General features: G+C 36.1%; 1 protein-coding gene across 1 annotated transcript in view; it reads left to right on the forward strand.

Annotated features, from left to right (window-relative positions):
* ANKS1B (ankyrin repeat and sterile alpha motif domain containing 1B) overlaps positions 1-27,616 on the forward strand; it is a 450,276-nt gene that overhangs the window by 114,857 nt on the left and 307,803 nt on the right. The window contains 1 exon segment of the mRNA XM_009321298.1: positions 22,359-22,524. Coding sequence (XP_009319573.1) covers positions 22,359-22,524 — 166 coding nt within the window.

Below are 27,616 nucleotides of genomic sequence, written 5' to 3' on the forward strand. Positions count from 1 at the left end.
AATGCCGTAGTTACTAATTCGTCATTTTTAAGAATTTGTTTCAAAAAATATTTCTTAAATGGAGCTTTTCTTATTTAAATATGTATCACCTATGATTTAATTATTCTTAAACTTTCCTATGATGAACATATATGCCATTTTGGAGTGACTTCCTAATTTTAAAAAACATTTTTGTTTTCCTTGTTTCTTTGTAATGCAAGGTATATGTGAAGTGTGTTATAAAATTGAGGAATGAATTTGAAAAATAGAATAAAGTTAGCTTTGTTGGTTGGTATCTCTTTCCTTTTTATAAAGAGAGAGTAATTTCAAGAACGATGTAAGTTTTAAGATAGTGGCTCCTGAATTGATTTTATTCATTGTACTTAAATTTTAAACTCAGCCTTACAATATCTTGTCTTTCTTGCTCTAAGAACTAGTAAGATTTTTAATTATGGGTACAAAAAAGAGTATATTTAAAAAAAGAGTATATTTATTCTACGTTCATTCATGAAATGACAGATCACCTTTCTAGATTGTTTCTCTCCATAAAAACTGAAGACAGAGATAGTTTTGTGTTTTTGTTGTTTTTCTTTTTATGGAAGAAAGGAAAGAAGTTAAGTAGTGAAAAATCTCCAAATTACAAACCAGTGAATTCAGTTTATAGAGTGTTGCCATCACCGTATGCAATCTTTCAAGCTGTTAGCTCATCTGTTGGATCTTTCACATTTACTTCAGAATGCAGCAGAGAACATCTTGATCTAAGGGATCAAGAACACAAATTATTTATTTCCATTTTTAGATTAAGACCAATATCTTGAATTGGTTATAGCTAACAAATTATGATAGATATAATCTGCAACAGCATATTTTAGGTAAAAGTACAAAAATGTGTTTCTGATACTCACGTCAGTCCACTAACAGATCAGCAAATGCAGACTTCATCATGAAGAAACAATGAGATAAGGGTACTTGACGTCTTAAAATCCATGCTCTACTAAAGATCCCAAAATAGGGAAGAGGATCTATCAATTACTCTTGAATGCAAACAAGAAGTTCATTTTTCCAGTTCTCCTCTAGTTAAAAATAGATTTTACAGTGATATAAACATACTGTGTTTATATATCAAAGGAGAACAAACATAAAGATTGATTATTGGTTTATATACACAGTCAGAGGTACAATGGTAAAATGAAGGTGAATTTTAGCTGACATTATGACAGTGTCTACCTGTGACCTAATGAGCTAACTGTTTTCAATATGCCAAAGAAAAGAGAAGTTATCTCCTTGACAAACTTGATTTCTTTATTGCAGTTATGGGAAAAGGCTTGGCTGGAGGTACTTCTGACATGCAGTATGTCATTTCTGTCTGTACTGTGCTGGGAAGTGTCATTTTAGAAAGGGCTGTTATAGAAAGTTCTGTGTAAATTGTTCTGCAGATATTCTTTAAAAACTAACATAGCAGTAATACAGGTATTCTCAGAGTAAGCAACTGTCTGGTGAAGTCCTGGAAGAGCTTGATGAAAAAACTTTGTGTCTTGTAAAAATTTCAGGGTTTTAGAAAGTGCCCAATTCTACATCAGAATGGAGCTAACAACCAGCTTCATCCACCCCCAAAATAAAAAAAAAAGCCAGAGAGCATGGATACCCAGCTGGATTTTGGGAGACTGAAATTTAAATGCCTCTTCTTATTTTAGCATAGAGTGAATTCCATTTGTAGGTTATGATTTATGGTTAATGTGGGGCTATTGCTTTTTTCTGGAATTAATCTTTATTTTGGGGAGAAATTCCATCCTTGGTAAAACCAATGCACATTTTTGTGAAAAATGTTGACTTCCACAAATGAGTATTTTATATCTGAAAAAACCTTTCTTAGGAAATTCCAGATTCTATATTTTCTGGCTGGTAGTCAGTACAAAAGGAAAACCTTTTTTCCACCTGTGTAACTGAATAACTATCTTCTACAGATTCCAGAATTTCTAATAATCTTAAATATCAGCACAGTAAAAACAGTTTTCAAAACTTTCAAAGATTTAAAACCCCGAAAGTGCTTCTACAGCAGTCTCAAATTCTAGCATTGCAGGCTTCAGTGGAAACAGTTTACTCTGCAATGATGTGTCTGTTAAACTGGGACAAAGCTTTGATGGTATGATAGTACTAGACCCTCTTACATGGATCTCCAGTTCTTGTAAAATCTTCCTAAGGTAGCTACCAAGATTTTTAATGCTTTAATGGTTGCATTTTTGGCCATCACAAAAAATGTGATACTAATGAACATTCTTCCTGTCCAACAGCTAGAATAAAAGAATATGATATTTCATATGTCGTTTTCTCTCAGAGTAGCCACAAAAATAGGAATTATGTATAAGTTTAAAGTATAACATTTCGCTGGAGAGATCTCGCTATGCTGTAGGTAAGTACTGGAAAGAAAACTGAGATATGATCCTTAAAAAATATTTTTGAGCAATGCCTGCTAATGATAAAAAAAGCTGGAAGCATTGTAGTGTCATTATCACTGACCATCTTAAATGAGGAATTAGTCAAGAGACTGATAATTCAGCTAAATGTAGAATGGGAAAGTTTAGAGGTAGAAATAGCATAATCAACTTCACGTGAATATGGGTAGTTACAGTTATGAGGATTTCCAAAGAAACACAGGCTGCCAGGACAGAGTTCTGCAGATGATTGGGTTGACACTACAACTTTGTTTTTGCTCTTCTTGAAGGAATCACAGTGCAGGTAATAATAGCAGTGAAGATGTAGGAACAAGGGCTTCAGCACAGTGACTGACCTTGACTACGAACCTGCTGAGACTGCTCGCCACAGAGTCAGACTGTAAGACTGTACCACCACATTGTCTACAGCTTGTAAATTGTAGTAATAGCTACAATATAACTGTAGATACACAGCTACAGACTCGCTAGCGGTCAGACCTTCAGTTACTGAGTACATGTGCCACAGGTCCTATTTTTCAACCTGTATCACTCCCGCGGTTGTAGTGGGAGACTGACTCCTCTGAAATCCAACCTTCAACTGATTTTTCTTCCCAGTCCGAGTTTCAACAAGCTTCTCATCCCAATCTGTTGCTTTCCAATGCATATCTTCTCCATAAGTCTATCTGTCATTGTTCTCTTGTTTCAGATCAGGCACTTTGCTATTCCACATTGCCTTCGGTTAGTCAGTGAACGGAGTTAAGTTTCTGTCCTCACAAAGGCAAGAACAGCAAATTTAGGTTGAGTAAGGATTCACCCCTTTATATTCTTGGTTAAAGGAGTTTGAATTCTGGTCCCTGTTCTATGTTTGTATATGTTTATGACAGTTTATGTGGAGTGCCATAAGCAGAAGACTACAGAGTTATGGTCACTTTTGGGTGCTGCTTTTTCATCTTGTCAAACTTCAACTTGTATCGAACTTTTTTTCAGCATAGTAAAAGATTTGAAAGTACCCCCATATCAGAAAAGCCTATAATCTAGTAATAGATAGAGGCTGTGGAGGTGGATCTTTAAAACAGAAAAAAACTGAAACTTGATCATATCTCCTGTGCATGCTCTAATTTCTGTATCATTTTGTGCAAGACAGGCACTTCTACCAGCCTAGATTAAAAATAAAAACAAAACAACCCCCGAAAACATAGCTAGCTGTTTCCACTGTATTCTGGAAGAAGCAAGCCTCATCCAGTAGGGATGTGATGCATTTTATAGGGACAGTAAGATCACGAATTCCCAGGGAAGGCAGTGTGCTTCTATCTAGATCGTGTATTTCTGTCTAGATAGTTCACAAAGGTTCAGGGGCATTTTGGTCTACCTTGTTTTAATGCAAACTAACATTGAAACAAAGTCCTTAAGAGAACTTTGGGACATGCCGAGATAAAAAAGTTGGTCCCCAACTGCCCTAGCACAAGCAAAGCCCGTGTTTTGTTGTATGCATATAGATGAGCTACACCAAGTTCTGCCCCTTGATAGAGAAACATTCAGTGCACACTGTTCAAAAGACAAGATGGAATGAAAACTACAGAGTTTCATATCTTTGGAATATGCTGCTTTATTCAAAGGAAAAAGTTTTAGTATGTGGATATTGTCAGAGTGCACTCAGGGCTGGCGACTCCCTGGGGGCAAAGGTGTCAGGAGCCACAGGGGCTCCTTGGGGTGGCAGGGCAGGTCCTCACCAGCTAGGGTTTGTTCCACCGTCCCTGTGAGGGAGCAGGGTAGGCTGGGGTGGGCAGCTGGGGGCAGCCCCGAGCACAGCGCATCAGGCAAGTTCATGATGCTGAGGCAGTTCAAATGTCAAGCCAGAAAGTCAGTCTAAACATTGGGGTTGGGATCAGGCCTGGTGAGGTTAATCAGGAACCAAGAGCAGATCACCAGGATGTCCATGGTGATGAGGCAGGTCTGGAGTGAAGCTGGGAAGTCAGTCTGCAAGTCAGGGTCCAGATCATTGGGGTCCTTGTCCAGGCATGGGCACAGATGTGGCAGAGCTAGAGATGGGAACTCCTGCAGCTTGTCTCAGGCAGGAACTGAGGGCCCAGGGCTGAGCTGAAATGGAACTCCTGGGCCCCCAAAGTTCAAAGTTCTGTTTTGAACTTTGGACGCTGTTCAGGGACAGTAAGACCTATTGCTGCACTCAGCACTGTGACAGATACTAATAAAAGCAATAAAATATATAAACTGGAAGCTGAATTGAAATGTGGTTGTTATTTGACCTGTAATTGCAGAAAAGAAGAGTAAGACCAAGAGGGAACACTTACTGATGTACTAGATTGCTTTGCATGCACTTCATATACAGGTTCTCCATATATGTGTGTGAACATATTTCATCTGCATTTATAGCTGCAGGTCTCGGCTGGCATTTGTATAGACAGAGTATTCCACCACAGGATCCTTTCCTGAAGATTCCCAATGCTGCATGCTGCAAGAGCAGATAGAATTTGTAAAAACCCGTGTTTGCGTGTCTTATAATGGTCTAGCTATGTGGCACCAAAGTGCAGGGACAATACTGGTAACAGTAGGGCCTGAACTATGGAGCGTGCTGTGCGTGTTAGTCTATTCCTCCAATCAACTTCTGCAATCTCATTTTATTTAAATTTGAAATACGCATTAAGCAGCTCAGGTCTGGAGGTGAAGATGCTGGAATACTTCAGCCATTTTTCCCATAAGGTCTCCTTATGGCACAAACTTAGAAGATTGAACAAGGGATAGCTCCTCTCTCTTAGTTTGCCTGAACATACTTTTTGGTAAAGTAGTAGGAAGCAATTCGAACAAAAACCCGTTTGGCAAGGGCATTTGTTTGCTTTATTGATTGGTTAACGGGCACAAGGTAAGGAAGGGGTAAGGAATATGGTAAGTAAGTGTAGAGCAGTCTTGTGTGCCAGTAATAGAATCGTTTCTCGGTCTTAATCTTCTATTCTACAGTGTAGGTTAATTTACTGTTCAGCTCCTAATATATTATTTATTTTACAAAGTTTATCAATAACCACATACATACATACTCACATTTTCTTTGGAATAAAGCAGCATACTCCAAATGTATGACACACTGTATTTTCATTCCATTTTCTATTTCATGGGTAGTGTGCTTTGAATATTTCTCTGCTAAGGGGCAAACAGGGCCTGATGTACAGAGATAAATACAGGGCTGCCTGCAATGTCAGAGAGATGGGTGGTGCAGAGGCCTGTGTGATCATAGCAATATTATCAGTTTAAAGCAAGCAGTCTGCACACCTTAATCTTGACAGCCATGCCGGCATATTTTCCTAATTGTGATATAAAGTAATTGTGAGATAAGGTAGGTTTAGCTATGTCCCATTTAGGAAGCTGCTGGATCAGCTTAACTGCACTGTCTCTTGAATTAAGTGTTGTACATGTAACTTAAAAATCCTGACAGTTATTCCCTATGTTTGACATGGCGGCCAACCAGGAACACCACATTTGTCTAACTATTACAAAATGAAAGTAATATCTGTAAAGAGAACAGTGCAGTTGCTATGGAAAAACTGATCTTCGATTTAAAAGCCGTAAGTCTAAATCTTCATGTTGCCAGTTGCCAGGAAGCATGGCTATTTACAAAAATATAGACAGATATGAAAGTTTGCTTAAATATTTAAAGCAGCACTATGTTTCTAGCTTAATGTCAGATTTTCGTCTTTTTAGAAGCAGTGAACTTCTGGGAGACCTTCACATTTACTTTTAAGACTGATCTATATTCTGCTTATACAAATCCAGGATTCCTAGAGGTAGGAACTCTAGCAACTTTGTCACAGATTCTCCTGTGGAAGAGAAATTTCCCCCCCAAATGTCTTTTGTTTAGAGGGAGGGAAGAGAAAGTGGACTCCTGACTACATTTTTAAGAGATAAACTGTATATAATACTGTTTCTTTATCAGTATAGGCTGTGATAGGAATATTTAGAGTTTGGAGTTTGATGCATCGGTTAATAGGGTTATGAATTTCATGTCTGAATTCCAGAAGATCATCATGTCTGTCCGTACTTCTTTTTATATAATTTTAAAAAATAATTTTTAATGGGAAGGAATTTTGTATTGTGTTTGTATTGTAGAAGCGGGTTAAAGTTATTCTATAGAAAGCCTGACATTGAAAATTATTATGTTGCAATTATGTTTACAATTGCAAAGATAGTTCTGGATACATGAGAGACAAATGAGGAAATTAAATAAGGAGCTAACTCAATTTTCACATAGAGATCAAGTCTATTCCTAAAAAAATCTCTGTACTGATACTCTCTGGAGAGAGACAGCATGACCCTATGTTGTCTTTTTCTGGAGAATTTTAATATTGGGAAATTTACTGGGCATTATTTATTTTCATTTTAACATATTCTTCCAGTTTGAACTCCTACTTTCAGTTGCCTCTAAAGACTTTCTTAGATTTTAAGCTCAGTGCGAGTGTTATAGTAACTTTTTTAACTGCTGAGGTGCAAAGGAGGGAGTATAAAAAAGGGAGTATTTCTTCTTTGCTCTTTAATAAAAACAGAGAAAAACAAAGAGCATATTTTTAACTAAACACTATTGGCTAAAGAATTTTAACAACTTGGACCCAAAAAATGCTGTCATCCTTCACTTCACTAACAACTTTACCTCTCAGTGCATTCAGTAGAAGTACATTTCAAATTACACTGATAAAGAAACAGATTTGGCTAATACTACTTGGTGTTGAAGTTCACCAAAATTAGATAACGCCACAAGGCTTTCTATTTCTAATTTATATGTTGCAGGGGAGGAAACCTGTTATCTTTTTTGGTGATGTACTAATTTGATAGGTGATGATATAGACATGGTAGAGACAGAATTATTTTCCAGGGAGGACCACCGTTAGCCAGGAAAACATTGGCATACAATATACCTAGAACATGAATAGCCAGAGTAAGATCGTTATATTATCTATAATATTTTCCTATAGTTTCTAACCTTCAGTGAGAATGATGATTATTTTGTTCTCTTCTTAATTTAGTAGATTAAATGATGAGTTTACTTAAATGGGGTTGAGATGGAGAGCTATATTACCCATAAAAAATATTTCTGTTAAACTCTTGATTTGCAGTGTTGTCTCTTCTGCAATAAGATGAAGTTTTATTGGTAATTTCGGGAACACGCAACCCACACACTGAAGCAGCTACTGAAAAGTGCAATATGTATTCTGACTGGAAAGAATCAGCAGGTGATGAAAAAAAAAGATGGGAAATAAGTATATTGAAGAAAATTGTGGCTTATTTTAGTGCTATGCTACATTTTCTGATTGTGTTTTAAGGAATGAAGCTGAGCGTTTTATTCTTGCATATAGTATGTAGCTGCTTAATTTCCAGTGTAAATTTCCAGTTGCCCATGACTTCAGATGTCTTGTGGCAAATGCATTTTTACTGTACTAGTTGTACAATCTAGACACCACTACACAGGTATGTAATGTAACCAGAGATGTTGTAATCTATTTGTCCTTGGGTATTTTCAGAATTGACTGGACAAGGCCCAGAGCAACCTAATGGTTAAGATAGCTGTGCTTTGACTGAAAGTTTGGACGAGATGACTTCCAGAGATCTCTTTCATATAATTATATATAAACATCTACATTCTATAATTCTGTGTAAAATTCTAGATATGTGACCTCAGATGAGCTAATTTCTTTAAAAATTTAGGACTGACTCAATTTTCTTCAGTTTGTAAATTACTGTTTGTGAAAGTATGGCTATCCCTGTCCAGCACTGTAAATCTGGGCACTGCTGGTCTGTGTTGTCTCTTGGCGTGATCACGAAACAGCAAAATTAAATGGGATGAGAGAGAGAAAGAAGAGAGGTGTCAAACAATACTGGAATTGTTGATATACGTCAGAAATCATCTGAAGTATTGATGACTATACTGGTTTTCAAGATGGACATTATTTACCATTAAAGATATTCAAATTCATGTAGAAATTAATGTTGAATTGAACACTGTCACGTTCCTAACTGAAATATGGCACAGTGATCAACTGGGAAGTATGTTACATTTTGTTATTTTGTGGTTTGCAATTTAGTGGTAACCAGAAGACACACTTCCACAATGTTTTTGCTTTCAGTACTGCCTGACAAATTATGGGAAAATGGGAAAAAAAAAATCAATTTGAATTGTACAGCAAATGGATAGCAATAATGCATAGCAAATAGTTTTGTACATGAAAGAAGTTCAACTTTGTATTAAAAATTTCATGTTTGAACTTCAGCTGCTTCACAACAGAAATATTAAAGCAGTATGTTGAAACCTGAAAACTTATGCAGAAGTTCCTGGTTAGTCTGACCAAACTGGGTTTACTGTTCAGTATTACATTTTGTGGGAAAAAAGCCATCATAGATACTTTATATTTGTTGTTTCTATGATAGCAACAGGAGGAAAAGAATTTATGGACAAAAAGGCTGGTATCGGGAGTTAAGAGATCAGTTGGGTGGTGGTATGTGGGCCCTGTGATTAATGCATGGATTTGCTATATGGATTAGCCATTAAGTCATGCTGTGGTAAGGTTGCAGTTCTATGAAGGGCCATTTAAAGGCATTGACATTTTGGGACTTTTTGAGCCTAACAACTTTTTTTCTGGGTTTTTTTTGGTGTTTGTTTTTTTTATGGTGGTACAAATATATTTGAGAACCACTGACAAGCTAATACTGGAAACTGAGGTTTTTTGTTTTTTTTTTTACTTCAGTCTTTAGTAGTAGGGAAATTCATGGCTTCATGGAGTAAGTCCCTGGAGAAGTCTGTAAAATTGATAGAACCTGATTTCTTTTTGAAGAAAAGACCTGACTGACAACTGAGAATTTAAAAAGAACAACTTTGTAGTCTGTAACTGTGAATCCTCTCTTGCTGTACAAAGGAAATGGCATGCCTTGGGTTTAATATCATGTCTGGCTGTTGTATTTCACTGAAAACTTTTATTAGCAGTACCCATTACACTGAGTCTGAAAATGAGATAAACCCTGATTCGACAAATTACTTAAGCCTACTTAAGCATAGGCATTAATGTGCTTAATCCCGTTTGGGCTTCCATACATACAGAACTTTATCAGGAGACACTTAGGTGTTCACAAAAATCCAAACCCAGTCTAAGGCTAAGAGTTTCTTAAAATCTGAAACTTTCATGTTTGAACTTCAGCTGCTTCACAACAGAAATATTAAAGCAGTATGTTGAAACCTGAAAACTTATGCAGAAGTTCCTGGTTAGTCTGACCAAACTGGGTCAGTTTGTTATGATTTTTCCACAACTGATAATTCATAATTAAGATGGACTCATGAATTGGAAATCAAATAAATTGAAACTGAAGTTAAGGAGAGTCCATATTTGAGATATCAAATGGAAATATGTAAGACTACATTGTTGCATGTTTTCTTGATAAGGTATTTTGGATTTGTTTATTGATAGAAAATGTGATCTCCCAATTCTAGTCGAATACGTCTTTTAACTTTAAGGCCTCTCAGAAAGGCAATTCAGCTAGGAAATGAGGAAAGTCGTGTTTTATGTTTTTCTACCTAGAATGGTGTTAATCATTTGTATTGCTGTAGAATGCAATACACTTTCCAGAAGCAATAAGCAGTCCTGATTCATAAAATCTTACTATAATAAATAGAAATAACAGTAATGCTACTAATAATATAGGGAATAGTTGTGTCACTTCGGAAAAAGAGGGAGATGATAGCTTTTTTAAAAACATGTTATAAATGTCTCTCTGTATAACCAGAACAATCCAACAGGCATGTTGCAGAGTTTTTCAACATAAAGGATATAAGTGTGAAGACATTGAGGTAAATTAATAAATTGACAGTATCAAGTTGCCTATATTATTTTTGGAGGTGCTATAATTCTACAGCATCCTAATTTTTTGATTCACATTTTATTCTGTGAAAAAAAAGAGAGAAAATAAAATCCTTAGGCAATGTTAAGTCTCATTTAATTCTACCTAATTTTGAATTTAGCGAAATTGAGTCCATAACTCTCAGACAGTGTTTTAGCCTACCTAATTGTCTAAGTACTTACAACACACTAGCTTCCTCCCTAATCAGCCTTTATGTTTAGCAGATACTTAAGTTCTATATACACATAAAGCTTTTTGAGTAAACTGTTGTAATCTGTTTGTATGTGAACAGGTGCCTAAATTCTGCCTTATTCAGACTGGTTTGATAGAGTTACTGTTTTTGAATTGTGATGAATAAATATTGACAGCAGAATGTTAATTCAGAAACCCATCTGGGTGCTTATGCTCCCTGTATCAATGAGAAAGGGTGGACATCTCTGAAGATGTTCAATTGATAGCTCTTCTACGCTGAACAAGAAGCCACTGGAAGCCAGCCAGCGTGAGACATGAAGTAGCGGGACGTGTTTGACTGCATGCCTAGCCTTTGAGCTGAATTTGTGTACAAATTAAACACTAGGGCACTTACAGAAGATACAGAGCTGACAAAGCAGAAGGCCTTCCTTCACTCCTTTCTGCCCACTTCCAAAGTGGACATATTGAGTGTATCTTTTTTTGTTTCTTTTGAATGTAATAATGTTCTACTGTAAAGTTGTCGTGGTTTAACCTCAGTTGGCAACTAAGCACCACACAGCCGCTCGCTCACTCCCCCTGCCCCTGGTGGGATGGGGGAGAGAATTGGAAGAGTAAAAGTGATAAAACTCATGGGTTGAGAGAAAAACAGTTTAATAATTGAAATAGAATAAAATAATAATAATAATAATAATCAAAGCAAGTGATGCACAATGCAAATGCTCACCACCCGCCAACTGATGCCCAGCCAGTCCCTGAGCAGCGGCCCCCCTGGCCAGTTTTTCCCCCAGTTTATGTACTGAGCATGACGTCACATGGTATGGAATGTCCCTTTGGCCAGTTTGGGTCAGCTGTCCTGGCTGTGCCCCCTCCCAGCTTCTTGTGCACCTCCAGCCTTCTCAGTCGGTAGAGCATGGGGAGCTGAAAAGTCCTTGACTAGTATAAACGCTACTTAGCAACAACTAAAACATTGGTGTGTTATCAACATTGTTCTCATCCTAAATCCAAAAGATAGCACTCTACCAGCTACTAGGAAGAAAATTAACTCTATCCCAGCCAAAACCAGGACAAAAGTGCATGAACAGTTTTTGAGCCGCCTCTTAAGGATAGCTATCTTAACATCTTTCTCCTAAGGACAATTGTTTCTCATCAGGACTGTATGACCAAAGAAGAACTGCAGACTCTCCACAGTTTGGATTGTAAGTGGCTAGAATCTCATTTTTGACCCAGAAAGAAAGATCCACTGCCGAGTGTTTCCTGTCATCTAGCTTTAGGTGGTTCCACATGACATGCAGACTTTCTGAGTAGCAGATTTCTTTTTCTGACTAACTCTGTTTCCTCACCGTGAAATTATGAAAGGATCTTGAGTTTGCAAATTACTTGAGTGTATGTTAACTTTAAGCATTTACATTGCTATTTTGAAGTTGAGTTACTCATTTGTTGAAATATAAGAGATTAGTTGAATCAGAACCTACAGCAATAGAATCAGTAGGCAAAGAGGTTTGTGTACTTTTTACCATCTTGTTTGTATGAAACACTGACATAGTAGTTTGTTCACATACGAAGGAAGGTCACACAGCATTAATAGAGAATATCTGTAGTAAAAGTACTACATACAGCTAGTGTGACTGCAAATCTGGGGCAAGATTCCTGAATTCTGGCCAAATAGACATATGATTCTGTGGTAGCTGTTCCGAAACTGGACTCTTGCAGTGAACCTATAGAGTTTTCTAAGTTCAAATTTCATTGAAAATGTGACATTGGTTCCCTTATAATCCTTATTCACTTCATTTTATATAATCTCCATATTCTCAGTTTCCATTAAGCAATATCTAAGGCTGAGATTTGCAATAAATAAGTAGATTATCATACAACAGAAATCATTATAGTAACAATTAAAGCAGTAGTGCTTTGACATAAAACAGTGAGATTCCTTATTTAAAGAGCCATAAAGAAGTAGCATATTTATTAGCTGAATGTTTCTCCTTCAGCGATGAGCAGTGAATTAGGTAACTATGCTGACGTGTTGTCCTTATATTTCAGTCTTGGCTAATTGAGTTTAACATGGCCGAGTCAGTCCTCATAAAATTGCCGAGTATGTAGGCAGTATGATAAGATAGCACTGGATGATGGAACTTTTTGTATCCATAAAGCTAAATATCCATGTTATGAATGTTAGTGGGTTTTGGCACGTTTTTGGCCAGGAAACAGCAGAGTTCATAGGGTCCCATTTAGAACTATGGTTCTGAACTATGATCCAAAATAGGAAATTACTGGGTTCTTTAAGAACGCAGGAGATATGGACACCATTGTATTAACATTTGTCTACTACTATTGTACCTATTTCTCCCTTTGTGATGGAATAATTTATTTTACAGTTTTTAAATACTGATTCTAACTTCCAGTATGAATTTACTTTCCCTCTGATTGTCTCTTACTGTTAGGTTCAGTTTTCACATCAGGCTTACTGTAGACAAAGGTTATTTGGTCCTGTTTAATTAGAAGGTACTAACTTTTACAAACTTTGCATGCATCCTGGGACCTTTAAAGAACAATTTCAAAATGTTGTTCCTCTGTTGATTTTGTTTCTCATTTTCTCTTCAGTGTGTACCAGATAAAGGTATGATTCACAATAAAGTTGTTCATTTCTGATAATATGACTTTCAATAACTTTAATATTTGGAAAAACGTTTTCTTGTTCTTTCTGTTTTCCTGTAGGAGCATGTGTAGGAGGGGTTTCTTTTAAGAGAGTCTTGGCTTACACTATTGCAGTAATCACTTTTATACCAAACATAATTAATTTTTTATTTCTTCAGTGTCAAACTGGAAAACTTTTAAACATGGGATATTCCCTTTCCTAAAATAGCAACTATTTGTTTGTAGCTTCTATTAAATCCATTATGTATGGCATCAAGTAGTTGGTTTCTATTGTGCAAATTTGTGAAAGTATTTACATGACTTCAGAACAAGATGCATGGGCAGATAGAGAATATTTTCTAAAAATGCACAGATTATTCATAACAGATAATGGATTAGCACACTTTGGTGGTAAAGCTTTCTTTTCAAAGAAAATGTCTTCCATAATGTCTCATTTTAGTGATGTTATCTGCCCTCCAATCAAGTCAGTTTGCAGTTCTAGTGTTCTTTTCTGCTTTATGTTAATATTGAAAATTACTCTTCACACAGGTGATGTGTTTTGCTTCCAGATTTACTTAGGTGTATTCAATTCCTTTCTCCCTGTATAGCAACCCATATATTTTTCATTTACTGGCACAGTAATTAATAGGAATGAAGCTATAAAATGTGAGAAAATTTCAGCCTGTCTGCTTAACATAGTGTGTTAATTTTTTTTCTGCATTTGCTGTCTAGTAAATACTGACTCCAGGGTTTCTAAATATATAACATTTTCTACGGTTTTGGCCCTTATAATATGAGGGATTATTTTTACTTCATGTCTGCTGTTTCTATTGGAAACCTAAGATTGGTAAGTTTTAGTAGAGTGGGAGATAAAACTTGTTTAAGAGCTGGACCAAGCCTATGGGTTTTTCAGCTGGGGAGAAGCAACATGAATGGTTCACTGCCTTGTGGTCCAAAGGCAGAACTATAAATTCTCATTCATTCTTTCTGTTCATATTTCACACCTACTCTCAGGCACATTCCAAAACGTTAGCCCAAAGTGGAAAACATTTCTTTTATTGGCTTAGGAGAAAGTGATTTAACGGTGACTTTAAAAAAATTTTTGTGATGCTCAAAATGAATCTGTCAGTTGTTAGTCACATATTATTGGGATCCCTGTAAGTCAGGTGATCTACCACTCATCTATAAAACTGTTGTGATCCTTTTCTTACGAATAAGAAAACCCTCTGTTTTTTAAGTGAAGAGGTTGGATTATGTAACAAACTGATATTGTGTAAAATGTCCCTTCATAACCACCTTCAAGTCTTTGGGCTGTTACCAAATGAAGTCCAGAGCCTGACAAAGTACACATGTATTTATCAGTCTCTGGGAAAGAGGAAAGCAGTTCCTTTCTTCTGACTGCAGTAGGTACCAGAAGAGCCTTCCTCCTGTTCTGTGTGTTTTGAACTTTGAAGCTGACACCCTTGAAACTGTGACACTCTTCTGAGCCTCTTCATTCACCTTCTGAGACATCTTCTGGCCCAAACTGCTCACTTTCCAATGAGTTATTTTATCTCTTACTAGAGAAAATGTTGTATGAAAATAAATGTCTGTATGGGCCCCCCTTCATATATGAAGTTCTGGCTATAAAATGATATCTGAATACTTTGACAAAGATCTATTCGTGGTTTTATTATCATACTTAGTAATGCATAATATTCTATTCTTAATTTTTTCATCTTTTTTTTTTAATTTACCAAAATTTGCTCCATGTATTGAGCTAAATGCTTTCTGTGTGTGTGTTTTTAAAACCTAGGCATTAGGGCATAAGCAACTTGCAGAGAAGTATTGTTTCCATGGAGCTGAGGTTTCAGCTAATTTTATCTTTTTAATATAATAGCCTTTATTTTAAATAGGCATTTTCCTATAGCTTGATATTCAAACAAGACATTTTTTTTGTTTAATGTTGTTCATGAAAACTGGGAAAAATGGGAGGATATTTAACCTGGAAATTACTTTCTAGTTTGTAATTGCATTTTGTCCAGATAAACTAAGAATCATTTATTAAACCAGTTATTGTATTATGCTACATTGCCACACACAACCATTACCATTTGCATAAACCAGATTATGTAGACTTGCAGTATATTCTTTGTCACAGTGAGTTATTTATTAGAGGAAGCATCTGCTCTTTTTCATGGCCCGAATGTTGTATGCATGGAAAAGCATGTAACATGACTACAACAATCTAACTTAATTTGAAATTCTGAGTATCTGCCAGATAGAATTATGAAAACTCTGCATAAAATACAGTGATATGTTTCTGCTGCTGAGGTTAACACTGCATTCATTATGCTCACAATTTACCCATATTTTCAGACATTTATAGTTTAGGCTACATTAGTGAGTTTTGTATTGTAAAGCTTCGTAGGAACCTTTAGCTTTCAGGGATTGACATTTGTAGAGTTTTCATATGAAATTTTAGATTCTAAACAAGATATGTGAAAATATGCATTTGAAAAGGAGAGGATAAACCTACATTTGGGATGCTGTGTAAATAATGCTCATTTTTCCTCAAACACAAAGTTTGAAAAAGCAGATCTAACTTTTTTGAATGGTTTCCAAAAAATTATGCATCATCTTTACATTTCTAACAATATAAATATACAGGACAACAAATCTAGCATGTTTTTTAAAATGAACATTTTTCTCAGCTCTGTGGAAGGCTTACTGAAACTTACAAAGGCTGTTTCAGGTGCTGGCGGGAAAGAATTATTTTGGATAACTTTGTACATGTATTATTCCTACAACAGCAAACCCACTGTTTTAGATGTTTCATGAGAGGGTAAAAGAGAATACCCTTTTAAAGTCTATATTATAAATACTTTGTGCAGACCAGAGTAGATCCTCCAGTGTCATTACCCTTAAATGAGATTATTGGGGATTTTCCAGATTCTGTAATATATCATGAAGTGAACCTTATTATCTGTTCTATGACAAATTACATATTCAGGTGTTTCTAGCTGTCATAACAATGAACATTTATCATAGTTTGACTCATGAAAAATTATTCTAATTACACGATACTATAAAAATTACTTTGGTTAAATTATTAGTAATAGATAAAAGTGTTTATACTAGCCATAAAATTATAGTAATATTCCTGATTTCTTTCAATGGAGAGGCAGTCAAAATAAATATTTCACCATCTAGTTGTGTTTTGGGGTTATGATGACATAGGAAATACTTTGAATTGTTTTTGCTCAGTACATTATAGTGACAAACTCACACAACACCCTTCAGGTTTGGGCATTCTCCCCACCACCTTGCTGCATGTCAAAAAAGTATCCTAATTATTTTCAGTCACTGGTCGGGACTTCTTTCTTGCTTGAATTCTTGATTCCTCTCAGAAACCTTTGGTTACTTATCATGAATATTTCAGTGTGAAATGTCCCAATCCAACAATGTTATACATCAGCCTGTTTACAAACATCAATAAATATGTTTGATGCAAACACACTCAGACTAGATATAAGGAAGAAATTTTTTAAGCTGAGGGTGGTGAAACAGTGGCACAGGTTGCCCAGAGAGGTGGTGGATGCCCCCTCCCTGGAAACATTCAAGGTCAGGTTGGACGGGGCTCTGAGCAACCTGGTCTGGTTGAAGATGTCCCTGCCCACAGCAGGGGGGTTGGACTAGATGACCTTTAGAGGTCCCTTCCAACCCAAACTATTCTATGACTCTATGACATAAATGGCATAAATGCAATAGTCATTGCTCACTCTCACGGTAATCATCAGCTTTGGGCTGACGGAATGTTTAGGATCAATAACTCTCCAAAGTTTTGTTAATAGAAGTATCATAGTACTCTCCTAAAGAACAACTAGGCAGAATTTATCCCACTACGATGGAAGAAGAGCCGCTTGGATTCTTCATGCTGGTCCGCTGGCATGCAGCAAGCTGGGAGAGAAGATACGATACCTTGGTGGATCTCAAGGGGTATGTCAGAATTTAATAGCAGTTCTTCATTAGCTATATAAACGAAAAAGAAATTTTCTAAAGATGGCAGATATATTGCATTCTTCCTTTCTACATTTATGAGAATATTTCTTCTTTAAGGTTTATTATTCAGAAGAAAGGAAACCCTGGGTATCTTACTTCCACTTCTTGTTCTTATATGTTTGCAGATAATAAAGAATTATAGCCATAAAGTTTTCTTTAAAAGTCTGAATTATCTGAAAATATAATTTAAAACCATTGAAACTGCCCCCTAACCATTCTTTTTCTAAACCAGTGTCCTTAACTTATATTTTCAAGTATAAATATGCATAGGGGCATTCTTGCTCCCCATACTTTCCAGAAAAGTGCCTTAGGGCTAAAATAACTATTTCTTCTAACCTTTGTGATTCTTATTAGGTGTCTTACATATATTGTGAGGACAGTTAGTGTTTAATGACAAGGAAATCATATCTCAAAGAGAGACTTAAGCAAATCCAGATCTAGTAAGTTTTCAAACAACAGGATATGGTGTGGCCTTCAGCTGTGAATAGTCTAGACTCCAGGAGGTCAAGACAACTGTTCATAAATTTAGAATTTTTAAGTTATAAGTAAGTTAATAATTGCCTGGTGAGACACAACATACCTACAGGTATTATCACTGTGATGAATAAGATGTAACAGTACATCTTTAAAGAACAGTTTTTCTGCTGTTGCTCATCAGGCAGTCATGTCTGACTCTGATGTGTTGTCCCATGTTCCAGGGAACATGTAAAACTTCAACTGACCTGATTTCTATAGGAAAGGATATGGATGGTATGAAAGATTTTCAGTTAAATACAAATTCTATCTTCTTGTCAAAATGTCAGTTCAGATGAGATGCCTACTGAGCCTCTATCACTTTATTCTTAGGTCATACAAACACGAATTTGTATATGCTGCTTATATCTCAGTCCTTGAGCATACATCATTCAGACTGATTCTTATAAGGAATGCAAGACTATCTAGAAGGCAGAAGCAAGAGTAGCTAGAATCTTGGCAGAAATGTGGAAAAAAGGCCTAACTCAACATCATGTAGTTTTTGAAGATTTACTCATGTTATGGAATATTGTTTCACACTTGTATATAACCATTTGCAATTGCCATATAAATATTTTAGAAGCAAATTCATTCCCACTGATCAACAATCACATCCTCCGCTCTCCCCCCCCCTTTCTATTTTCTAGTCCGGTTTAGGCTTCAGATTTCATGATAGGTATTATATGAGCGTATGCTCAGAAGAGACCCAGCTGGCTGGAAGCCTCTGAATAAGGGCCATGGTGTGTCCCTGGCATGTGCTCTGCAACTTCAATCTCACATTGCTGTTTCTTTCTACAAGGCAAAAATCTAATTTATATTTTATCAGTACGGGCAACTGTTCTCTAATGCTTTCCCAGTGACTCACCCACTCTCACTCTTCTCTTTTTCTCTCATTTCTATTGTGTATGTATTTTTATCCTTTCCACAAAAACACTTATTTTAATGTACTGGCAGCCCAGCACATTACTTTTATGAAGTTGTAATTTCAAATAGGAACTAATTCTGACTTGATAGTGGTAGTCAGTTAATGTGTCATCTTCAACTTTTTGGAATAGTTTACAGAAATTCGGGATTGAGTAATCTCTAATTTAAAAGAATTAAACTCAGATTATTTTGATTTCCGGACTAAAGATTATTCAACTGTAATGGAAGAGTATTTCTTTAGAAGTTTTTATTATGCAGATGAAAATATCTAGGACATGTAGGATTACTGTAGAATTACTGCTCATTGCAGTGGGTGAGGTGAGACAACAGAACTGATATTATTGAGAAGAATGCTGAAGAGCTTTAATCTTAGAAAAAAACAGAATCACATTGCTTGATGCCTGATACTTGAAGACAATTTTATGTCATCTGCTAACATCTAACTTGAATTAGTTTAGAGCTTAAAAATTTCTAGAATATGCTCGATACCTGCAAAATGGAGAACACAGTGCAGCAACCAGAACACTTTACATTGCTTTTCTCCAGCAATGAGAAGTTTGTCTTTTTTACTACATATGCACTTTTTAATTAAGGCTTATCATCTTCACTTAATCAGTTGATAGGATTCCAGACTTTTTAAAGTATTAACAATTCTTTTTAAGTTCTGCTTGGCATACTATTATCATATTTGCTTTATTAGGGAGAGATTTAGGAAGAATATACTTGTCAGTAATTTACATTCCAACCATATTCTCAGTAACCTCATCATTTTTTTTTATTCTTCTCTGACATTTATATTCTTGCAATGTTAATTACAGAATGTTGAATAACATTCAGAAAATCAAATTGAATGTTAAGAGCAATTAGGAAAAGAGTAGAGTACAAAAGAGGGAACATCATTATGTCAGTATGAATACTTGTTGAGCCCTCATCTTGAATGCCATGTGAAAATCTGATCCCTGTCACATCACTGAAGACTGAGAGGGTGAGGGGTGACAGGGATGCTCAAAAGGCTGGAACAGCTCGGTGAGTAGATTAGAATTTCTCATTCCCTAAAGGAGAGGACAGAGGGAAGTGGGATAGAGGTCTGTGAAATCACAAGGAGAGGATAAGTAAAGAACAACCATTCGTTGCCTTCTAAAGTACAAGAATTAGGGATGTCAAACTTGGTGAGATATACCTAAAAACAAAATGGGGTGCATGCAAACTGTAAAAAGGGACATGTGCTCTAAAGGCAACTTGAGAAGGTAATTTTTGGAAGTTTGATTGGTGGACATGCAAAACAAAGCACCTTTTGGTTTTGAAGTGTGGACCCTCAAAGAGTTGTAGGAGGATAAGTACTACTACATGCTCGTCCCGATCTTGTGCTTGTCTCACTGTTCTCTAGGCCAGCACTGTTGGCTGCCTTTGTAGACAGAATATTGGGTGACATAGACATAAAGTATCAGCCAATGTCTATTCTTATGTTTCATATATCAATTTTTAATGGCTTTTTTCTGTAGCTGAATTAAGGAGCTGAGCAGGGTTTCACTTCGGTGTTTGGTGACAATTTTAAGGCTGCACTGTTTCTTCATGGTCTCCTCTAGGCAGATTTACTAGTACTAGGGTTTTGGCATTCTGATTTACTCTTATAGAAACTTGTATGTACAAGGATTAAATTGAAGTCTGCTGTTCTAGTCATTGCTTTGGTAAATAAATTTTTGGCTCTGTCTTTTTACAGCAGACTTAAATGGACAAGGTAGAAATTCCTTTTTCTCAAGGTAGGAAGGAATCCTCCTCTTGTCCTGCAGTTCCACTTCAGCCACTTCGATGCCTCCACATTACACAGTGCAGTCTAGGAAGAAATATTTTCTGTATTTATTGTGATAAAAAGGCAGGAATATATTACAGAGTTAACAGTGCTGTTATTTATAAATTACGAGGTTTTTAAAGTCATCTCTAATTTAAACCTAAGGTTTCAACTCATGCACATTTATTCCAGTAGTAAAACTCTGTATTTGTAAACTTCTTGATTTCACTTGTACTCTTCCTAATATCCATGCTTCGTTTTATGCAAGTGTTATTTGCAGGATGTAAAATAAAAAAGCTTTTCTTTTTTTTTTTTACAGGATGTGGGCTGCAGGAATAATTTTTTGTTAACTTCATTTAAGGAATGAGATGGCTTAAGTTTAAAAAGTTGTATTTGGAGCTGCAGTAAGCCCACTTACAAAGTTTGTTCTGTCTTTGGAGTCCACTAGCTGAAACTAGTTACTATTAGTATATATCAGTAAAATTGCTAATACAGAGAGCTCATACTCTGACTAGACATGAAGAGGAAAGGGTAAAAAAGGTAGAGATGCAATCACATTCCTCTTTTAGGCATGTTTTTTGAACACTGACCACTAAATTTGCATTGTTTGCTAGTATATACTCTTATTTTTTATTACAAATGCTTGTTAGTATTCTGTTTATTTTATTTTGTATGATTTTTTCCCTGTTAACTGTTTTCAGTATTCATTTTCAAGTTCTTTATTCAGTGGTGGGTTATCATAGGAGTCATTTAAAATTTGCTTCTATTGAAATAATCAAGTAGAATTTTGAAGGGGAACTCCTGTTGCTGCCATCTCAACCCTATCCTTCGACAGGCCTTTAATTATTACCAGATTATGAACATTCATAAAAATCAGGTCACGACACAATGAGCAGGAAAAACTGCAAAAAGTACGGTAGTGTAGTGGTCCACTAACGGTATAAATCATTCACCTAAAAAAGGGACTGTTATCTACAGCCATGGTTTACCTTAGGCAATATGAGTTGTTCTTGTTGAAGAAATTGTTATTCCACATCCTGTTCTCTTCATCACATTCTTCAGCCATTTTCTGAGTAGTGCTATGATAATATCTAACCGTCAGGGTGCTTTATGGCCCTTTGCATTTTATTATATCATATTTGATTTATGTGCGGTGCTTGACTTTCCCGGGCATCTGTATGTCCAATGTAATAAAGATGTGGAAATATGTCTTTGCCCATGCAATTGCTTTCTACCAGGATTAAAAAAAAAAATCACAAATCAAGAATCTCTGGTGAAATGGTATGGTATCTTATTCTTCATGTTCTAAAGCAGAGACAGTCTGCTTGACTGGACAGTTTAGTGTACCAGCAAAACTTCTGACTAATTCCTTTTTTCCCTCCCTCAACATTTGCTAATGATAGGAATTCAGTATACGTATTACTGTTAAGGGACCTTGAGCCATTTGCTGTTCACTCAAATATAGAGCAGTAATTCATTTTCATTTACAACCTGGGATTCTGCCATCAAAATTTAGACGGCATATCTTTAGCTTTCTTATATATAATTTAAACATATTGTAAAACCACCCCCAAAGAGAAAGTAATTGCAGTGGTTAATGTAATTGTCATTTTCATGAGATAATAATTAAAAAAATTGAATAAGAGATATCCACTTTATTAGAACCTAGCAAAGCAGGTATGGCAAGACCAGTTATGTTGGAGCTTTTGCTAAATACAAAGTTTGATGAATAAAGACATTTCTGTAACTAAAAAAGAACTATATTACACAAAAATTTAAAGAAACAAGAAATGTTATCTTCTAGCTTGCAAGTAATCCTTCCAGTCTGTTACAATTTGGATTTCAGCAGAATGCGGTATTTAATTTGCTGAATTTTAAACCCCGCTAGCCAGAGTTATTGAACCTGGTTCTTTTCCTGTGTCATCTGAGAAATCTCTCTCTTACCTACTTAAATTTTTGCATTTCAGGAATCTTACTCAAAGAAGAGAGGTTATGCATTGGAAGCAATACCCTCTGTACCTCTGGATGCAGTTCCTTCAGAAAATGACAGCAGTCTTTGTGATTCGATAGACATAGCAGTGACCAAAAAACCTTGTTCCCTAGAGATAGCAAGAGTACCTTCCTCAAGACCAGGTAAATCACCAAATAATCCTTTACATAGTCTTTGGCGTACGTGTAATGTTATAGAGGGTGTAGAATTATATATAGAAGGTATAGGTTTATATTTTTAAGAATACAGTACTCTGTTTACTTATCACAGCGTGATTATAGTCTTCCATTAGCTACCATAAGAGCTTAGTATCAGAATAAAGATTAATAGCAAAATGCTGTAGAAGGGAAAACAAAGCAGAGGTTTAAATAATTTCCTAGATAAAGATAAGAAGATTGCAAAAAGCCAAATTAGAAATCGAATTTCTTTAAGCCCAGCCTTTTGCAGTAATCTATTTACCAACTTGTTTCTGTTTTTTAATGAAGTGCTTAGCAACAGCATTATACAACTAATTCAAAATTTAAAGTACTCTGTATTTCCATGTTACATAAAGGAAGATCTGCTCCGTTTTTGAAAATGAAACAGTGAATGAGAATGGATAGAAATATTAAATGACAGTTTGGCAGACTGCTGTTTATATTATACAGGTTTGAACAGCAATGAGTTACAGTAGTTAAAAAACAATAGACTTATGCATGTTCTCCAAAATTATATGCTCTCTTCCATTACCCTTGTTTGAACTCTTCATTAGTCACCACCTGGTACAGGAATTTCAGAATATAATAATTTCACTATACGTAATTGGACTGAGAGTCTGCTTTGACAAATGGCAGTTCTCAGCAGCACAGACCTATTTGAAATGGGCAATTGGCTTTTCGACCTGTGCTGTCTTGATTATGAATCATGATTTGGGAAATACGTAAGAATGACAGATGATTGGTGACTAACATCATGTTACCTATCATCTAGTCTGTATAAAGGGAAGCACCTTCCTGATTTCACAGCTGAACTAGAATTGGAAGGGTGCTAAAGCTGTATCAGGCACAGTATATAAGGGCCAGATATCAAGATACAGCTTTGGAGTCTGCAAGGTGAGGTGGAGTGGATCATAATTCCCACCTCTCCATAAAATTTGGGCTAAAGAAGACTTGAGGGAACCTGCATTATGAACAGTGATCTAAGAGGTGGCACAAAATAGGATAGCATCTTTATAGCATAGTTGCGCAGAGTGGACCAGAATCTGACTCGAACATGAGCACTACTACTTGTGTAACTGAAGGTTTACTTCGTTGATGTTTTTGGCTCTGATAATCTAAAAAATTAGCAGACTGTGCAGGACAATATTATGGGTTGTTGTTCAGTAGAGGAAGAAAATGCCATATTATCCTTGTTTTTCAGATTTCTTCTTGATTAATCACCATAAACATACATATTGCAATGGGAAGGCTGCCATACCTCTACCCCATAAATTGGCCGAGGGAGTTCATTATCTGCCTCCGTAGTAATGGGGCTCAACTACAAAGCTTTCCATTGCAATTAGTATTAAAAAAAAAAGATAGACTTTTTGCTAGTTAAAATACCAGGTTTTGGAAATGTGCTGTCTGCTGAACACAGGCATTTTTCTTAGGCATAGTAAGTCCATTAAGATCAGTATGAAAAACAGGTCCTAAAAAGGACATTTTTAGGTCTTAATCTGGAAATATGTTTTGTGTATGCTTAAGTATGGTGTGTATCAGAGGCCCAGAGAATAACCAAGGAAGCTGTAGGACATTCACGAGGGCACCCATCATCTTTATAAGATAAGGTCAATGAGTTAACAATACAACTGTACTGTAATGCCTTCTGTCTTAACTTTCCGTATACCACTATGGTCTTTTCCTTGGTATTTTATTGGGAAGAACATTTGGCTGTATAGATAAGCAGATTCCAAAATGTGATTTTATTTTAAGCTATAAACGTAGTAGTTATCTTAACTGGCCTGGCTTGTAAGCTATAGCTGTAATCGAGCTGGCCATTATCTTATACTACGAATGGCCTAAATGAAATCAACTATGATGTCACTCACAGTTATAAGGTACTTAACACTATGCATAATTGTATGTGAATGTCAGCCCGCCACTTCAGTTCATACAGATTTATTGCTTGAATAAGTTATGTATGATTACAGAGTTCATTCATTTAAAACAAATATCTAATTTGCATGCCTTTTTTCCTGAGTTTCCCTATTTTTGTGTCACTGAGGCATGCTGTCTTTGGGAATACTGTTTCAAACTGCTGTACTATGTCATGTGTAGTGTTCATTTCAAAGCACAAGGCAGCAATTTGAACATAAAATTGCATCTGTCAGTTTCCTTTCCTGAGGTGGTAGGACACTGATCAACTCTCCCCACTGTCCAGGCATTACTACCTCTTGGCAGTAGAAGTGAGACTGACTGCCCTCAGTGACTGAAAATTCTCCCTTCCTATATTGAGAGGAAAGGTCATTCTGGCTGGCCTTTCAAGCTGTAGAGCTGCATGTTGTAACTATTATCTGCCCTGCCAGTAAAGTCCTAACAGGTTGGGAATAGTTACCTTGCCAGTCATAATTCTCTGATCTACTGGGGAGAAAACCAGATTGCTCTGTAGGTCTCTGTATTATTTTTAATTTCCTGAATCTTATTCTTGACCTGGTAGGGAATAGCAGAGGATGAGAACTCCATGCACCAAATGGTAAAGGATTGTTAGATATAAGGGAGAAAAACTGAACAGAAAGGGAATAAAAGTAGTCATAAAGTTTGTTACTTCCACTTGTGAAATCCTATGTTGTGTCAGTTTTATGTCTGTTTGCAAGAAATTAGGTTTGTATAGGAAGAACAGTTACATTATTGGTTTATGCTGGCAGCTAAAACAATTGCTTCTAATTAGGACTGATCTAAGAGTAAAAAAGACTGCATGTGTGTCTGAGTTTAAGTTAAGCTGTTCTTTGTTTCTGCAGTAGATTGATAGGACAAAGTTGGCAGAGTGTGTTAGCATCTCTGTCTCAGTATCTCTGCTTTTAAACTAACAGTTAAGACTTGATAGAAATATTCTGAAATACTGCACTCTTTGAGACAAATTTTTGTGCTAAGTAAAATACGAATTTGGATTTAAAATTTCATAAATCAATCTCAAAATTAATTTCATAAATTAATTGATTTGTGAATCAATCTTACTAATCTTTCTGTTGGGCTATTCCAGAACAGTATCTTCATTCCTTTAAACTAGACATTTCTACTAGTCATTTTAATTTTTAGACTGCCCTTCCATTAAAAAAAAAAAAAAATCACATGACATATTTAACCTTGAAAAATAACCATAAAATTTTATTACTTCATAAGGCATGCATTAGTATTGCCCTTTTGATCTTAAGGATGTAATTAAATTTTGTGAACTGTAGTAACAAATCATCTTGGAAAAGGTGTAAAGTTTTAATAAATGCTGAAGCTCAAGGCACTAGATAATTCTAATGCTAAAGTAGGCATTGTCGTGTTTCTTCATGAAATTAGTGTGTTTTTGATCGGTTATCTAGTGTCTAGAATACTGGTAGCGGAAGTTTAGGTGCAGCGCCATGCTGTATTTGGGCCTATGCTGTTGAAGACCCTTACAGACTTAACTTGCATCCTTGGTAGCTTGGACGTTTTGTACCAGACTCCATCCTTGCACCCCATAATGTCATACACTTTATTTAGCAGAAATATTGAATGAATTCTGGGCTACATTACAGAAGAAATGTTAATAAACATATTTTTTTTCATTGGAATTAAGTGTGTGTCCATACCCAATAGAGCGATCATATCTCTTTCAGTCTGCCTCTATAGTTTCTACTACAGAAACTCCCTAGGAGTGAGGCCAGGTGGCAGTCTATATGCTAAATTTTTAATAATAGTGAATGATGGCCAGTACTACTTAAAACATTTTTAGGTCTGAGTATCACTAGGAATTAGAGAGAACTTTTCAAACTCTGTTTTTTTCATGAACAACTTGGTGAATAAAAAATCCTCCTTTGGGTAAGCTGATCTGTCCATGCAGATTAACAAAGGTTTTAATACAGCATCTCAATAACAGGAAGAGACATTGCTGTCTATAAACTGCATGAAAATCATCCTTGGATAAGGAAGTTCTAGTTCAAGGACCTATTTTTTCCAGTTATGTTACTTTACTGTGGCTGCAGGTCGAGGAGACCTTAGTGAGCCATCTTCAACTCTGGAAAGAGCTCAGCTGTAGCAATGCAGAACTCAGTGTGGGCTGCAAAATCCAGCTGAGAAATAAGGTAAATACTTAGGGGCTTCACTTATGGTGCGCTCTCAGCCACCACACAGTCAGCAACTCCCAAGTCAGCAATGTTAAAGATAGCTCTGGTATGACTACTCTACCCAGTTACATCTAAGATACGGCTTCTGTCAAGGGGATAAAAATGTCCTTAGGTAAGTGATGTGTTGCCACTAGCCTGTAGCAGGCAAACACAAGGCAAGGAGTTGAAACATAAAGGAAGAGCTATCTAAGCAGCTATTCTGGTCATCTACCCGGTTAAATGTACTTTGTAAAAATCTTACTGTTGTCAGTCTCATGATGGTTTTGTTATTTAGAAAAATTACTTAATTTGTGCTTAAATGCTGGTAACTTGTAGGGAGGACCATGCAAGATAATAAATCTGTAATTGATACCTTTTTCTTATAACCTCATAATCACAGCAGGGAAACTAACAAAAAATGCTTGTCTCTGAATTATTACAACGTATCAAACTGTCCCCAAGCTGGCCTATCTACTGCAACATTAGGGGTTTTTTGCTTTCTCAGCCTGGCATTCCTCTCCTGTCATTACAGTGAAAGCGAACCTGAAAATTTGTAGCTGGTGTACCAGCTCACCTCTGCTTGCATTCTCATGTCTACTGTATAACACTGTGTCAGCAATCTCATACAGATATCTAGGCGACAGTTCTTTAGAAACCTGAATTGAAAAATAGCCTAGCTGTGATAAAATTTTTGTCAAAGTTAAAATATGAACCTTCTACATAGTTTCCAAAATCATTAAATACTTGGCTTGGTAAATAAAGTGCTATTTGTCAGATCATCAGTTTCTGACTGACTTCCATAACAAATCGTCGCAGCACCTATCCTGAATACTTGGACATTTCAATTCTCCAGGTTGAGGCTAAGATAGCAAATGCATCTTTTCCTGTTTAATGAATTTATACCTTTGCTTTTGTGCAGTTATTTT

Source organism: Pygoscelis adeliae, unplaced genomic scaffold (assembly GCF_000699105.1).
Source record: "Pygoscelis adeliae isolate BGI_AS28 unplaced genomic scaffold, ASM69910v1 Scaffold232, whole genome shotgun sequence".
Lineage (NCBI taxonomy): Eukaryota > Metazoa > Chordata > Aves > Sphenisciformes > Spheniscidae > Pygoscelis > Pygoscelis adeliae.